This window comes from Carya illinoinensis, chromosome 14 (assembly GCF_018687715.1).
Source record: "Carya illinoinensis cultivar Pawnee chromosome 14, C.illinoinensisPawnee_v1, whole genome shotgun sequence".
NCBI lineage: Eukaryota > Viridiplantae > Streptophyta > Magnoliopsida > Fagales > Juglandaceae > Carya > Carya illinoinensis.
The window spans coordinates 12760718-12777042 of record NC_056765.1 but is presented as its reverse complement, the minus strand read 5'-3'; the positions used below and the strand labels follow the sequence as shown (position 1 = coordinate 12777042).

The 16325-nt window shown below is 35.2% G+C and overlaps 2 protein-coding genes across 2 annotated transcripts; both read right to left on the bottom strand.

Annotated features, from left to right (window-relative positions):
* Positions 1–690: 690 nt before the first annotated feature.
* Positions 691–5112, bottom strand: LOC122293922 (protein disulfide isomerase-like 5-1). Its single transcript, XM_043102385.1, has 5 exons — positions 4858–5112; positions 4520–4578; positions 4206–4381; positions 1154–1259; positions 691–989 (listed from the first exon to the last, which is right to left on the bottom strand). Exons 1-4 carry the CDS (start codon positions 4969–4971, stop codon positions 1165–1167), a joined length of 444 nt encoding a protein of 147 aa, XP_042958319.1. The 5' UTR covers positions 4972–5112; the 3' UTR covers positions 691–989; positions 1154–1164.
* A 7118-nt stretch (positions 5113–12230) lies between these two features.
* Positions 12231–14692, bottom strand: LOC122293921 (vicilin-like seed storage protein At2g28490). Its single transcript, XM_043102384.1, has 5 exons — positions 14253–14692; positions 13836–14017; positions 13448–13528; positions 12914–13330; positions 12231–12840 (listed from the first exon to the last, which is right to left on the bottom strand). Exons 1-5 carry the CDS (start codon positions 14647–14649, stop codon positions 12343–12345), a joined length of 1575 nt encoding a protein of 524 aa, XP_042958318.1. The 5' UTR covers positions 14650–14692; the 3' UTR covers positions 12231–12342.
* Positions 14693–16325: the final 1633 nt, after the last annotated feature.

The window sequence follows — 16325 nt, the reverse complement described above, 5'->3', positions numbered from 1 at the left end:
CTATAATAGCATTCTTCTATTATCCTCATGGGATTTACACTTATTTTTTCATAAGTTTTGTTACATACAAGCATAGTTGCACACTAATCTGTATACCAATACTGATTTATTCATACTTAAAATTTAAATTAACACTGTTTTCAATAAAATCTATTTTTTGACCAATCACATCATATTAATGCACAGATTAGTGCACAATTGTGCTTGTAATTATATTTTTCCTTTTTTCTTTATGTTCATGGACGGAAACTGAAATGGTTCTGCTCTACTTTATACTCTCACCCTTCCCCGTCTCCATTGAACCCGATATGCCTTGAAGATTGTTAGTTTGGACTATTGGAAACAATCATTCAGAGGTCATTTGCATTGAGAAACACTTTCAATACATCTTATCTCACCATTATAATTTTTTTAAATTTTCACATAAAACATAATAAACAATTCAACTTTTTCAAATCACAAAACAATAATAATATTAAAAAATAATACTCAATATTATTTTATTCAACTTTTATCTAAAACTATCTCATCTCATTTCATCTAATTCTATAAGCATTCCTAAGTGATTGCTCTCTCAATAAAAAGTGAAGTATCACGGTTTTCTGAAACAGCTAGAACAAACCTTGTAAGCTATAACCAAATTAAATTCCATATGCAGATAACTGAATCTAGGAAATATGGCAATTTTGATTGACAGAAACCCTTTGATGCCGTAATTATAAATGTACATAGCAACAATTTACCAAGAACAAGTTGAAATGAAATTCAAAGTTCATCAATACAAACTAATTCTCTTTGCCGTCAATACTAATTCTATGTTGGTATCTTCCAGATTAGATAAATTCTGATCAAAGTACAAAACTGGGGTAATGTTTTTCTTTAAAAACACTGCTAGAATCCACAATATGATCACTGAGCTGGGGTCCATAAACGTCCACTGCTGTAAAGAGCAAATCGCCCTTCTTGTCCATGGTAGCAATACCCCCACACTGCACCACAACAAGTATTTAAATGCCAAACCATTCCAAGTGATAATCGGAAAAGAAATCAGCTAAATTTTGTTTATCAAGAGTAATTTCATACTCAAAATTTTACTAGGGATTCCAGGCCCATTTTGCATGGTACAACAAAGAAAAGTTAATGAAGTTCCTACCTTAAACATCACTACAATTCTTTATCACTGCCAAACTGCGCTTTCGTTGCTGCCTTATCAGCTTCTTCTAAAACAAAATTTTTAAGTGATTCGACGTTCCTCGGCCCTGATAATTATTGGTAAACAAATGAAAGTCAGATATCACCGTTGCAGGAATCCACTGTCAATGAAAAACTCAAATCATCAGCCTAGAATTTACTATGTAGCGCTAAATGACTTCACTTGGCTCAAGTTAACTCAAACAAGTACCGTAAATAACAGAAGAAGATGATGTCTGCAGGGCTTCAACATAAGAATTCAACTCATTTCATAGTGGAACGATGATGCCCCAAAGAGGGGGGAAAAGAAATGAACGACAATAAATTGGCAAATAGAAATTTGGAATCCTGAACCTCTACATCCCATTACAGTAGTCTAATACAATAAATTGCTACAGTATGTTGTTATCACATTCAGAAGCCGTTATAGAAAATCATTTCCAGTCTAGTGATAACAAATTTTGAAAAATGAGCCAGAAGATGCTCACAGAAATTTCGCTTCCACAAGGATGGGATGATATGTGAAATCAGGCATTCAACTCCCATGAGTGCGTGATCATTTGCCAAAGCTAGAATGAAAATTACCATATAAAAAATCTGGAAGCCTAAACCTACTTCTGGAACCCAAAGTAGTTGGCTAGAATCCCAGAGACATATCATTAAAATGGTCAAACAAAAGCCCTGCGCTGCATGACATACAGGAAAGAGTAATCACATTTTCTGCATTGCTGCTAACACTACTTCTCTCTCTTTTTTTTTTTTTTGGCACCAAGTGTTCAGGAACAGCATCACAACTATTCCCAGGGATGCACAGGCCCTCAGCAAGAAGTTTTCCACAAGTGCACCTTGGGTAATTCAAGGGGAAAATCTCTCAGTTTGATAGTCCCTAGAGATTGTTTGCACCCAAGGGGATTTGAACCTTAGACCTGGGGGGAGCGTACCCCCAAACCCAAGGCTTTTACCACTTGAGATAGTCCCTAGAGATTGTTTGCACCCAAGGGGATTTGAACCTTAGACCTGGGGGAAGCGTACCCCCAAACCCAAGGCTTTTACCACTTGAGCCATACCCTAGGGGTTTAACACAACTTTCATTATGACCTATATCATCATCATTACCACCACCTTTTCGTTATTAACCCTTGATGGCAATGTTGCCATATCACGCATATTATAACAGTCCCCTGTCCTTTATAGTTGCCAAGAGCCACTGCTGCTATCCATCAATACCATCACTATCCTCTTCAAAGTATCATGGATTTTACTTGGAATATTACATCATCATTTGTTGCAGTCATTGTATCAAAATCATTGGCACCACACTTTCTGTACGGCACCATATCGTCAAGCCACCAAGTGTGTTACTCTACCAGCATAATATTTAGTAATCATATTAGAGCATGAAACCTAGAGTTATTTCTCTGTTCCTTTGAATGCACATGTCTTTCTATAAGCGTTGATTATGGTGCAAAATAAATGATTAACATATTCTGGCTCGGTATCAGTATTGTTTATTGTTGACTACTCAAAGCTGCAACTTACTTCAAAATTCTCCCCTTAAAGAGTCAAGCATACAGTTGAGTGATGAGACATGTTTACTTTTCATCTCTCTTTAACAAAGGAAAAACTATTTCAAGTTAAAGAAAAGAATTAAAGCGGTAACATCTGTTGCAGGCAATGAATATAGAAACACTTCAGGGGAGTGAGAATCAGTAAAAAATTCACCCTGAATACAAAACTCGATACATGGGCAGTATCACATAAAATGCACTTGTCTTTGAAAGTCAACCTGGTGCTCAGAAGTTCCTGTATCTTGTCTATAATAACTAATAGATGTATTTATAGCTACATCATTTATATCGAAAGGAACTATGCAAAAACTTTACACCTGATGGCACAAACAATACAAAAGTACAAAGAATACAAGATTCACAGAATTATCACCTGAAAAATACAAAAAAAAAAAAAAAGTATATATATTCCTATCATCACTTTCCACCCAAACAAATCTCCAATAAGTATACAGTTCCAACAGAAATAAACTGCCAAGTTTGGCAATTCGTTTTCCAGAGCAACATGAGGATTTGATGCAAGTTCACTCAATTTGCACACTAAAATAGCAAATATCCTTTAAGTTCAGGACGACCAAACTGGGGATGACTAGAAACAAAGCACACAATTAAGATTTTGAATAACAGAGGTAAAAGGCATATATATGTTGGCACTCCCACATGCATGCACACACATCCTTTTACCACAGGTATATGATTATGTGATGTTTGTGCTTCATTTCCCTCAGAATTTTCATGATCATATGATCAACCACCTGCAATTCAGGTCCTTTACCTTCATCAATGTCTCCAAGTATGCCATAGCCCCAACTTCACAACTAACTAGATGGCAATTTGAACTACTAGACAGCTCAAAAATATCAGCAGTGTAGAAGACGGTTCCTATATGTCTCTTATGGTGTATGTTGGAAAGAAATAAGTTACAGAAATTTTGAGGATCATAAACAGAGAATGGAGGAGCCCAATACTTCCTTCTTCAACACTCTCCAAGACAACCTCCATAGACTTCAATGGGCTTACTATCCATTATTTTCTTGTATCTTTTTCCATTTCTAGCTTGATGACTTTATTGTGCACTACTAGTTGTACTCGGAGTGCACCTTTAGCATTTTTTAAATGATTATTTAGCATATAAAAAACCCATTGAACAATATGTAAAACCAAGGGGTGGAAAATGTGTTGGTTCTTCGAGAGACCCAAGAATTATGGCTGAAATATGAAGATTTTTAAATGTAATTTCAAAAAAATTAATTTAAAGCTTAAATATAACTGAGGAACGACCAAAAAGTTTCTGATTGAATGTTTAAAATGCATTGCTTCTTGAGTACCAATCTCAAAGGCACTTGAATAGCATAATCAACGAATATCAACAAGCATTATAATAGAGATCAACAGAACGAAAATACCCTTTTCTTCACATAGAAAGAGATAAAATGTGAAAGTTACCTTGATATTTGATAACTTCTTCTCCTTCATAAAAGACCTTAAATGTAGGATACGAATGAATATCGACTTTGTCACAAACTGGTTTACTCACACCGCAATCAACCTCTCCAATCTCTATTTCGTCCTCTCCTTCCATCACCTTCCCAAGGTCCTCCCACAATGTCCCCAAGTTCTTACTGAAATCCAGTTCTTAATTATTACTAACAAAACATTACAAAAATAATAAAAGAAAATAAAAAATGGAAATTCAATATATGAAGTCTATCTTATTCAAACAATGAAATATATTCTTGGGTACATATTTCCGTAGTTACCAATGTTTACACCACGGAACACAGAATTTCACAAACCACGCTGTGTCTTTCTCCTTCACCTAAACGAAAGAAACAATGATTATTGGTCTTAAGATAGTGATTTTCAAGTCACCAAGAGAACGAAATATAAATCTTTCGTATATTCTTCAATCGATAGGTAAAATAAAACGAAATGGCATACTAAACTCTAGATCTTGGATCGGACAGCTGCAAAAAGTGTTCAATCGCGAGGAACCGATCGAGAATCTCAGTGATGATTTGATCAGTAACATTAATAGTAAATGAGAATATTGAAAGGGGTAAAAAGATAGCTTCTTTTCCCGGTAGGGTGCTCTTACCTTGTCGGAGAAAGTGTCTGCAGTTAGGGTTATGACTTCAGCTCTGGTATGAATTGTTAGACGAAGGAGAACGATGAATGAGAGGAGAACGAGAGAACGAAAGTTCGGTTTCATCGCTGATGATTCTGATTAGACTCCGATGAGTGTTTCCTTTCCTTTTCCGGGAAACAAACTATATCAGCAACGCAACCGCCAGTTTGGTTTGTTCCATGTTCATGTTTTAGTACTTTCTCTCTCTCTCTTTTTTTTTTTTTTTCTGAATAATTCTCTCTCTTTTTAAACCTGAATAATATACTTATTCAAAATTAAATTTGCATCTCAAATTACAACTTTTAAAGAGAAATTTTATACCTTAATTTTATAAAATTTTCGATAATTTTAAAATTAGAATGAAGAGTAATGATTGATAGAGTCACATGATATGTAATTTTCTCATACTCTTTTTTTTTTTTTTTGTAAATAAGATCCATAATTAATATCTTATTTTTTATAGAAAAATAATATGTACAATTATAGAATACGCAAGTACTACGCATTCTTTTTAAATAAATAAATAAATATAAAATCTATATAAAAAAATTTATAACAACCCACTCATTTTTCTCTCTTTAATAGCCACAAGTCTCGTTATACATGCTAAACTTTGAAGGCGTGTTTTCAAATATATCAAGTAATTCCTAAAGTAAGTCTTATGTTTTAAAGCTTTTGAATATTTTAAATATCTTGAAAATATTTATATGAGATATTTTCAATGTTATTGGATCAAGCCTGAAATTAGAATTTTTTTAGAATTCTAAAAATATTATAATTATAGAAAATCATTTTATCTAAATGATTTTAGTTACTTAAAAATATTATTAGATTTAAATTATTTTGAAAACTATAATTAATTAGATGGTTTTATTCTCTTAAAGATATATAGCAAAACTTCATCATTTATTAATGATGAAAGATTATATTTTATAAGCTAAAGTTTAGTTTAAGTTATATTTCTATCTTGATTCCTCTCAATTTACTTAGTTTAAATCAATGTTTAATTGTCCACCATTGGATCTAGGTTAGGGATCCTAATTGAAGGGTCAAGATTAAATATCCAATACCTTAGATTTTCCCCCCTCACTTTCCACTTTCCCTCTCTCTCCTCCCTCCCCCTTGCACCCGACGGAAACCCTCTCCCTCTCTCAACCGAGTTCTTCTCCAGCCCAACCCCACCGTATGCCACCTTACGGCATCACCAACCACCACATTGACTTCCCCTCACTCCGGCAAGCACCCTCTATCGAACCCAACCCCACGACAGCTCCCTTTCTTTCTCATGCGATCAGCCTCTCGCACAGGTTTCTCCTCCATACACCACCATACGCCATCCCTAGGCTACCGCACTACCTCCTAGCAACCTCTGAACCCCCAGCCACCAAACCCAACCATCCCTCTCCCCGATCTACCCCTCACGTAGCCTCTCTCACTCTCTCATGGGTTCTCTCACACACAGCCAAATCCACCATCGTGCTCCCCATCGAGCGCTACCTCAATGACACCACAACTCCACCATAGCCTTCCCAAGCTCCTCCATGCCCAGATAAGTCCCCCAGCTCTCCCTCTCCCTTTCTCTAGTTTAAAGACCCAAGGTTGAGCCTGTTGAACATACGGTGCCACCGTGCTCCACCTCACACTGCCACTAAAAGATCACTATGAGCATCCCCATGGCCATCCATTCCAGATCCACCAACCCCCACTCCCAAACAGCCCCCAACCATAGTAAACAACCACTATACGCGGCTAAATTCACTGTACACGGTGTTAGTCGCCACCCACGAACTACCCATTGTGTTGGCCACCCTCCATAGTCACGTTAAACTAGCCAAAGCCAAGATCTAGTCGAGAAATCCTAGATTTGGCCTTCCAAAATAGCCCCATTCTCAGGTTACAATAAGCTAGTAGCTTCCAATGTTGCAAGCCATACTAGGCAGCGAGCAACACATGAGTTAGCCCTGACAATGGTATAACCCTTTTTCCCTTTCCCTCATTATTTATGTGAAGTTGGTTAGTATGGACTATATGGTTAGTATTGTGGAGTTTGTTTTGTAATGAAGTGATAGGCTTAGTTGCAAAGTGTAGTGTGTTGTTGTGAATTATGCTATGAAGTTTAGGTGTGAAGCATGTGTTGTAGTGGTGGTATAACGTAGTGTGTTGTGAAAGGAGTACACATGGAGTGTACTCTGTGTGGTGAAGTCGTGATGCACCGAACATGTCACAAAGGTTTGGGTGATTACGTTGTTGAGGAGCGTAGAGCGTATTATATAGTGTTGGGAACTGTGAAGCAGTATCTCGGAGTAGTTGTAATGTAATCGTGTGGTCAAAGTGACAGGTGTCACCGTATAACAGTGTGATGGTTGTTGTATGTGTGAAGTGATGGAGTGGCGTAACAGTGACGTCGTGAGAGCATGACGGGAGAATGTCACGAAGTGACATGGCCAAGTGGGAAGGCATACTTGTGATGAGTGAGGAGTTGGCGTAAAAGTGACGTAGCAGGATGCCAGGTGACGTGATAAGGTCACGATGTAGCTTAGGAGTAGTCTCGAGCTATGTGGCGCAACAGAGATGTAGTAAATGGAGTCTTGTCGTGTCAAGTGTTGGGATGAACTATGTTGTTGGACTGATAGCATGAAGAATCATGTTAGCCGGATTTGAATAGAAGTTGGTATCAAATTATAGAGTTTGTCTACACAAGCAAGTGATCAACTGATTATATGTTGATCTTAGGTGATAAAAGGGATTAGGGTACATGTGTAATATGGTTAGACACGTGTGTCAAAGGGATTTACTATATATAATGGGTAATCTGTCCTAAGCATGGGTACACGATATTTAAGTTTTAGAATTGGCTTAAAATTGTGTGGCATGCATGGATGGGAGTGAAGATGAAGTGTGGGCTAGGATGCAGGAAGGAAGTGACATGTATATTATCCAGGATTGGGATGTGTTTAGTTGGTTTGAGCCATGCATCAAAATGAGGTTAATAGAAAGAGTGAGGTGTAGGTCCTAACGTCTTAACCCTAAGATGAATCATAGAGATTTACTTTAAAGGATAAGATCACCTCAAAGTAGAATGCTGAGTTTAGAAAAGGTGACCCTCATGAGTCTTAGAAAGAGAACAAGTGATAAGGAAGACATAGAAGACAAGATAAAAGAAGAGCGTGTCTAAGTGAAGTGTAGTCTGTATTTATAGTTTAGTTACTTATGCACTAGATGGAGAATGACATTAAGATTGTGTATGCATATAGGTTACCATCTAACACGCACATAAATAGACTACATGAAATTAGTATGACATTGAATTCAGGTAAGTACTATGTTCATACTCTTTTAGAGTTCTCTAAAAATATACAATGAAAATTAAATTTTTTCCTTTACGAAATAACATGAACGAGGTTTTACAAAAGTATGCTAAGTATAAGTCTTCAAGTATATGTATGTAATGGTCATTTTTGGCAGCCCCTTTTTATACACCCTAAGTATGTAATTGTATGCATGTGATGGATGACTATATATAGTAAGTATTGTATGTATTTTCACAAACTAAAATGTAAGGCTTATGCCTTATACTTTATGCGATGCTTTAAACAACGCAAAGAAAGTATTTTAAATGTCCCTATGAACTGATGTTTTAAATGATGTCTTGAAAGATGATTTTTAACCTCATACTTTTAAATGATGTTTATGAATGAATGGATTAAAAATGATGAAAGAAAAGAAAATGAATTTTAGGAATGGTGGTAAGTCATGCTTGTGATTCTCGCCTATAGGGAAAATTTTAATGTATGAAAATACGTAACAACCATATGAATGAATGGGTACCAAATGAATAGGCAGATTGCAATACCGGATAAGTAATACTGGCAATGCAACCAATGCTGCCCTCTGACTAAAACGTATTCCCAACCTGTAGCCGTGAGCGAAGTCCAGGTCCAAAGGAAAACTACTAACCCTCACACTCGGAGGGTAAAACTGTGTATCGGCCAAAGGAAAGTAATAAGAGAATGTATGTATACTTAGACTCTATGAGAAATGAAGGCACGAGGTGTGGAGAAATGTTTCAAGAAAGAAAGCATTTTCAAGAAAAACCCTACCTCATAATGTTTTAAAAGAAATAATGTTTTATGTATAGTATGTATGGAGTGACGTATGCGTGACTAAACATCTATGTTAGTATATTTTGATTATATAAAGTAATGCTTACAAGTCATCAATTCGTTTTAATTTTTATGTGTGCCCCTCCTATGAACAAGATGAGTAGAACGCATCAAGAAGGATATGGCCCAAAGGGAAATAACATGAAACCCTAGGCATAATGTTTATATGAAATACTTTTAATTGTAAAGTTTAATATTTTTCAATGTAACCCTCTTTAATTTAATAAGCATATTTTATTCTTAAACATAGAGTCTTTTATATCCTGGATAGGAGAGGAAAAAGTTTTAAAACGAATGGTAATTCCCGTCTCCTTCTCAAAAATCATTTCCTAAAAGTCTCACCACATAGACGGACGTTACAAAATTAATTTTTTAATAGTAGACTCTATTTTTTAAAAAAAGAGTGTGTAGCACTTGCACAACTATGATTATATCTAGAATTATTCATTTTTATGTGGGTTTTAAATTTGTCTATTTTAAGGAGATTTGCACATTGTAAAGATTGAACAAATCATTTCTAAAAAAAAAAAAATCTTAAAAATAAAAAACAATCAGATACCATGGACTAGAGGTAACTCATGGTGTTAGATGAACAGAGTTTTTCACAAAATATGCACTGATCCTACAATTTTTAACGAGATAGAAAAAGAATTGCACGTTTCATGCATGTTTCATGGAAAACTCTCTACGCTGGTCTACAAATTCAGCAATAACTTAATTAATAGTGCGCAATTCATTTCTTAGCCTTGGTGTGGAGTGTGACAAATTGTCCTTATCTAATTACTGACACAAAATAAATAAATTATCTTAAAAGTATCTATTTATTTGAATGCATCACTAATCATCACAAATTATGTCATCCATAATCTCAACTTTGAGAAATCTACTTCTTAACATATTTTTCAGAAATAGAATATAACATGTATTAAAAAGGTATTGACTTTCAACTTTCAAAATTGTATCCATTGCTTGGCATTGGTATCATAAAAATATCACCACCTCATATATTAATTTTGTGTGGAAAAAACAAATATTATTATGGTTATTATTATTATGGTAGATGATGCTTAGAACACATCCAAGATGTATTGGAATGAATTTCAGAAACCAATTTGAGTGGTTTCTATTGTCCAAAAGTAGGAGAGAAGTGTTTGCCCCCATGCAGGCTAGTCGGGCTGCAGCATCAGGGGGCCCTGCTGTGAGTGTTGCATGCAACTTTTTGAGACAACAAAGCTCTTTTGGCAAATTGCATTTGTAGAGTTTTGCATGTCAACTTTTTGAGACAACGAGGCTCTTTTGGCAAATTGCATTGGTAATGTGTTTCAATGCAGATTTTTGAGGCAACAAGACCCTTTTGGCAAATTGCATTGGTAGAGTTTTGCATGGCAACTTGATGTCAACAACAAGGCTCTTTGGTCCTCTTCTATGTTGTTCTTTGTCAGACCTTTATATGCTTGGCATGGTGGGCGAAGGATGGAGGTGTGCCCTACGCTACCCACAAAGTGCATGTGTGGGGAGGCCAAGGTACTAATCTTACTTAACTCGTCAACTAACATGCACTCTATGGGCACTGTACTAATCTCATTGTGCATGTGTGGGCATGCCTCGTTGCCCATGTGGCATACACGCTGTGGGAACCTTACTAGCCTGCGTGGGCATGTCATGCCACCTAATTATTATTATTATTATTATTATTATAAAAAAAGCTTTCAATTTGAAAGTAGACAAGGTGCATGCAAATACCATGAGTGGCCAAGGAATTCTCTCAAAGGGCAAATAGTCCAATGTTTTAAATTCCATTCCGGTTATCACTCCAGTGCATTCCAATGCGCCATTTCGCGATTACCTATATATAATATATAAATATTTATATGTCTATATAAATTAATATATATGTAAGTGTGTATCATGTATATTTGTGTGTATATATATATGTATGTAAAATAATTGAAGATTTATAAAATGAATATGAGCTGAGAAAATCACAAACTTGAGTTGAGACACAAAAGCAAATAAAAAAAATAGAGAAATTATTAAAAATAATGATATTTTTTTTTTAAAAAAAAATGAGGGGACATATTTAAAGTTACAAAAAAATTAAAATTATATAAATATATTTTATATTCAAGAATTAATTAAATATCATCTATATGTAAAATTTATAAAAAAATGTCATCCAAATACAAAAAAAATTACAAAACAGTCCAAAACAGAATAGGACTCGAAATACCAAATTTTGACCTAAATTTGACTAGAATGGCCGAAATGAGTTAGGATTTGGAGTGAAACGAAACAAGAAAGTATGGTATACCAAATATTGGACCGGAAAGGAAAATTCATGTTGAAACCTAACGGAATTTAAAACTATGATAAATACCACCTCGTAAGCATGATGCATTGAACTTTTTGGATAATAATCAGGGCTATAAGTTGGTTGGTCCAGATTGGACTGGACCGAAGTTGGGACTGGTCAATCTTGGTCCTAAAATGTGTGGACCGATTGACATTTGATCTGGTCTTGGGATCTATAAATTTTAGACTAGACTGGAAACGGATCGAACCTTATATATATTTTTGAAAAATATTTTTAATAATTTAATATATTATTTATATATAGTAATTATATAAATGAATGATATAATTTTCATCTAATTTATTTTTTTTTGAAAATTATTAGCATTGACCATATAAAATATTTTTTTAATGAGTTAGTTACATAATCTACAATAATGATTTACTTAATTTTAATTTAGTAATTTAAATAAATTTTTTTAATTAATTTATTTAAAAAAAATAAAAAAATAAAAAATAATAATTAGACTGGACCGAACGGACTGGTCCCTATGAATGTTCGGTCAGATTAAAAAAAAATGATGGACCCATCACCCTCGACCGAACCAGACCAATTTACACCCTTATTAAATAATAATAATATTTGAAATTGACAAGGAGAGATTAGAGTTACTAAAAAAAAATGCAATGAAATTAATTCACTTGTTTAGACGATCTGGCTACATCAACAACGCTGTTCAGCCCTACACTTGACCAGATACAAGTATATAATTGTAATTTTTTTTTTTTTTTCATAGAATTCACACTGGGTCGAGAAGATAAAATTCAGGTCAAATTAATGAGAAAAATGTTCCTAGGGATCATAAAGATGCAAGTAAATTAACCAAATTAGAAAAGAAAAACACATCAAGTCTGATCTTATTCACAACTATTGAAGTGGATGATGAACAAACTATATATGACAAAATAGTTAAAATAACAGCTTAAATTAGCTTTCTTTCTAAGCAAAACCCATAATCATTTCAGTAATGACCTTCGGCGCTTCCTCGAACATTATCTCCTTCTCCTTCTCTTTTTCCTCCTCTCCTGTTTCCTTGGGCTTCATCTTCTCGTCCGGTGGTGCCGCCTTAGGCGAAGGCAAGATAACAGCCTCTTCCTGAGCATAAACAAAGCGCTGCAACTTTTCCTCGCTGACACCGAACGCAGCCGCAAGCTCAGGGCCTAGCATGGTCCGAAGAATTGAGCTTGCACCCACCAAGAACTGCGGCCGGTTCCTGCGCGCCGATGTCGTGAATCCAAAGAACTCGAGCGGACCATTTCTGGATGCAATCTGGCAGAACGGGAAATACTTCGGCACCCAAAACACGTCTCCTTCGCTTATATTAGCATTCATTGCCGAGGTTCCGTTTGGATACACAATTTGTATCGTCCCAGATCCGCTCAAAACAATCCCATACTCCGTTGCCGTCGGATTCACATGCGGCGCCATCATCGATCCCTGCCAAGAAAACGCACATCAAGATGTTTTCTTGGATCGTTCAAAAATATATGAATCTGAAATAATAGACTACCGCAGTGAGATTGACGAGAAAAACGCCAATGCCGGAGTGTTTGAGAGGGGTATAATCAGATTCATCAAGGGCAACGCTCCATCCGTAGTTGTTTTTGAAGTCGGGGCGTCTTTTGTAGAGGTTGTAAGAGTCCGGGGTTCTTCGGGTTCTCTTATCGCCCCTCTTGTTGGGTTCCTTTCCCAACACAGAATTCAAGAGCTTTCTCCATGACCAAGTTTGCTGCTGCTGCTGCTCTTCTTCCTCTTCATCATCACGAGGTTCATGGAAATCCACCAGTTTCTTGAGGTGCTGCAGTCTGTCTCCCTCTTTCATGTGCAAGAACTTGGTCCAAGTGCTTGGCGAATGAGACTCCGGCAAGTACACGATGGGTCCCTCTCTCTGTCTGCTCAAGATATCTCGTACTTCTGAGAATGAAACCTGTAATGGACGTTATGTTAAGAGGAAGGTTTTAGTATGCCTCTAGGCTCTAGGGAATGTTTTTGGTGTGATATTTGTTGAATCTGATGGCTAATAAATAAGTGTGTAATTGCTCACGTTAAATGCATTTGAAAGCGTTTCGCGTTCAAATCCAGCTAGTACAGATGTTGGATATTTTCCTCCACCAATGAAGAAAGACTGCAAAAAGTGAAAAACAACGTAAGATCAGATCCGATCAATGAACCACTTGCTGTCTTGTCACCAAGCATGTCTTGACATTTGCCCTACTTTTGATCATCATGTTATATGTTTATAAGATAAATCTTATCCGACCAAGTTCCCACGTCCAATGTATCCAGTTTCAAACACAAAGCCATATATACTTTGGTTATGGGGTCAACTCATCCACAGACCAACTAATGTCCTCCAAGGAGCATGGAGACAGCAAAACCTAAAACCACGGATTTTCTTTCTTCTTTTGCCAAGTAAACTCTATTTATTATACCTGGAAAGTACCGATGCCCAAGCTCTCAGAAGGGTCAATGCTGCAAACAATGTGAAGCCTCTGGCCCTCTGCTGTGTTCACCAAATAGAATGCTGAGCCGGCCGGAATCCGGTACAAATCACCGACCTTCAATCGCCTCTCCCCCAGTTCATCCTTGTATATCAATCCAATTTTTGCTTCCCCTGCAACCAATTACGCAAACAAATCAATCATCACATGATTATATATCGCATATCATCAATATATAATGTTTTAAGTGTGCAAAACACTAATCAAGTGAAAATTATAAGCACAAAAAACAGAGAGAAGGGTAGCAAAACTCATGCAACTCTCTTTTTCAACTGTCTTTCAAATATCTAGAGTTAGATTAGATGGTTCCGGGTTAGGAAAAAGAGAGAAAAATATTATGGTCAGCACCTCTCCGGACGAAGATGATCATACTGGAGTCGAGATACTGAGGGATAAATAGGGTTTGTGGCTCCATGGTGATGAATCCAATATGCAAAGGCCTATCCCAAATCTTTCCCCCAAGGCTCTTTATCACACTCATCTCCCCTGCCTCGGTCCTTATCACAGACTTTGAATCTTGCAACAAGAACCAGTCATCTGTCTCCTCCTCGCTCTCTTCTCTTTCTCTCCACCTCTGTTCCCTCTCTTTTCTGCTTTCCATCTCTTCCCACTCTTCCCTCTCTTCCTTCTCCCGACCAAAGTCTTCTTCTTCAGCAAAACTTATAGCCATTGCCTTCGCCATTCCATAGCACAGTACAAGGAGTAGTACCAAAAGGGCTGCTCTGTTTCCCATTTTTGCCTTCATCTTTCACACGATAGCCGAGTACTTTCTCTATGGAGTTTCTGTTGCTAGGCCAGGTGCGGTTTAAGAAGAGAGGCGGGAGAGAATTGAGGAGAACGCGTGTCGTGCATGCAGAGTTTATGCGTTTGCTGGCTTGTTTTGGTTTAGACACAGTTTTGAGATCCGGCAAGAAAGTATCATCCGACCAGACAAAGTCTTTCGCTTCAACATCTAAAATTAAACCATACATGATTTTTTTCTTAAAAATAAAAAAAAAAAAATGAGTGCAAAATATACTGTTTTCTTGAGGAGAACGTGTGTCGTGCATGCAGAGTTGTGTTTGCTGGCGGGCTTTGGTTTAGACACAGTTGGGATCCGGCGAGAAGTGTCCGATCAAAGTTCTTGCTCAATTCTTTGTAAGAGCAATGCTAGCCTTCTTGGTTGGAAGTATGTAGCCCTTTCGGGGGCTTCAGATTTTCGGTCCCCTAAAAAATATCCATAAAAACTTTGTTTTTTTGTTTTGTTTTGTTTTTTTTTTAATTTATAAATAGACTTCTACGTATTTAATTTTATAAAATAAACTCAATAAAAATTAATTTTTCCCCTCAAATTTAATTTTCTTTTATAATTTTGTCCCCAACGTTCACATCCTAATACAGCACGTCCTAGTCTTGATCGTGTGTGTGAAAAATACTAATTTTATTTTAGAAAAATTTAAAAGAAATACTCTAATCGTTTTTAAAGATATTTTTATTATAAAGCAGATCTGGTGAATCATATGTAACTACGTCAGTTTATGAATTATTTTTATGTGATTTCTTTATGGTTATAACGCTTCTCAAAACTTAATTATTTATGTATCAACTATTGATAAATTATAATTTATGAAATTTAAAATTTAAAATTTGAATTTAAAAAAAATACTGATAAAATGAGTTTTGTACGTAAAAATTTAAATAAAATTATAAGTACATATATCTTGATCCTTGTAATTAAAGATAAAAAATTATTTATAAAAAAACAACATTTTTTTTTAAAATTCTATAATAGGGTTAATTATAATATTAATAACTTGTTTTCAGTCATTTTAAAAAGTAAAACCAATTTTTGACATTGGTATAATAGGTCCATTGGTTTTAAAAATAAGTACAGCTAGGGTAAGCAGTGACGGCTGGGAACGCCCTATAAATAAAATTTAATTTTTTAATTTTTTGTATTTTTCTTATTTATATTTTTTTTAATATTTTTAAAAATTTTTAAAAATATAAAAAAATATTAATATATTAATAATCACTTCCTTATTTAATAAATAAAAAAATTAAATACGTTAGTGATCAAAATTAAAAAACAAAATGACATTATTTTTTAAAATTATCAATTAGCTAATTCCAAAAATTTTCAGTTAATTTTTTAATAGGTGCATCGCGACATGTTATATTAATATTATGTGTGAGTGAATAAAAAATTGGCACACAATATTTAAATGTCACGCCAAAAAATTCTGTAAAAATACATAATTAAAAGACATTGAACAATTTATATATAAATGATTTTAAATATCAAAAAATTTTACGAATACCTAAATATGTATAGAAAATAGGAAAACACAAAACCTAAAAAAGTGAAATATTATTAAAACTTAATAAAATTAATTATATTTTTAAAAATTGCAGCAACAAGTAAAGAAATTAAAACAATGG

Bases quoted from the DNA above. Each gene is read 5' to 3' on its own strand.
- LOC122293922 (XM_043102385.1), bottom strand. From the start codon at position 4,971: ATGAAACCGAACTTTCGTTCTCTCGTTCTCCTCTCATTCATCGTTCTC. The intron at 4,579-4,857 runs GTAAGAGCACCC...TCTTTCGTTTAG, and splicing joins CAGACACTTTCTCCGACAAG to GTGAAGGAGAAAGACACAGC. The intron at 1,260-4,205 runs GTAACTTTCACA...AATAATTATCAG, and splicing joins AGAAGTTATCAAATATCAAG to GGCCGAGGAACGTCGAATCA.
- LOC122293921 (XM_043102384.1), bottom strand. From the start codon at position 14,649: ATGAAGGCAAAAATGGGAAACAGAGCAGCCCTTTTGGTACTACTCCTT. The intron at 13,529-13,835 runs GTATAATAAATA...CACTTTTTGCAG, and splicing joins TGGGCATCGGTACTTTCCAG to TCTTTCTTCATTGGTGGAGG. The intron at 13,331-13,447 runs GTGAGCAATTAC...CGTCCATTACAG, and splicing joins CGCTTTCAAATGCATTTAAC to GTTTCATTCTCAGAAGTACG.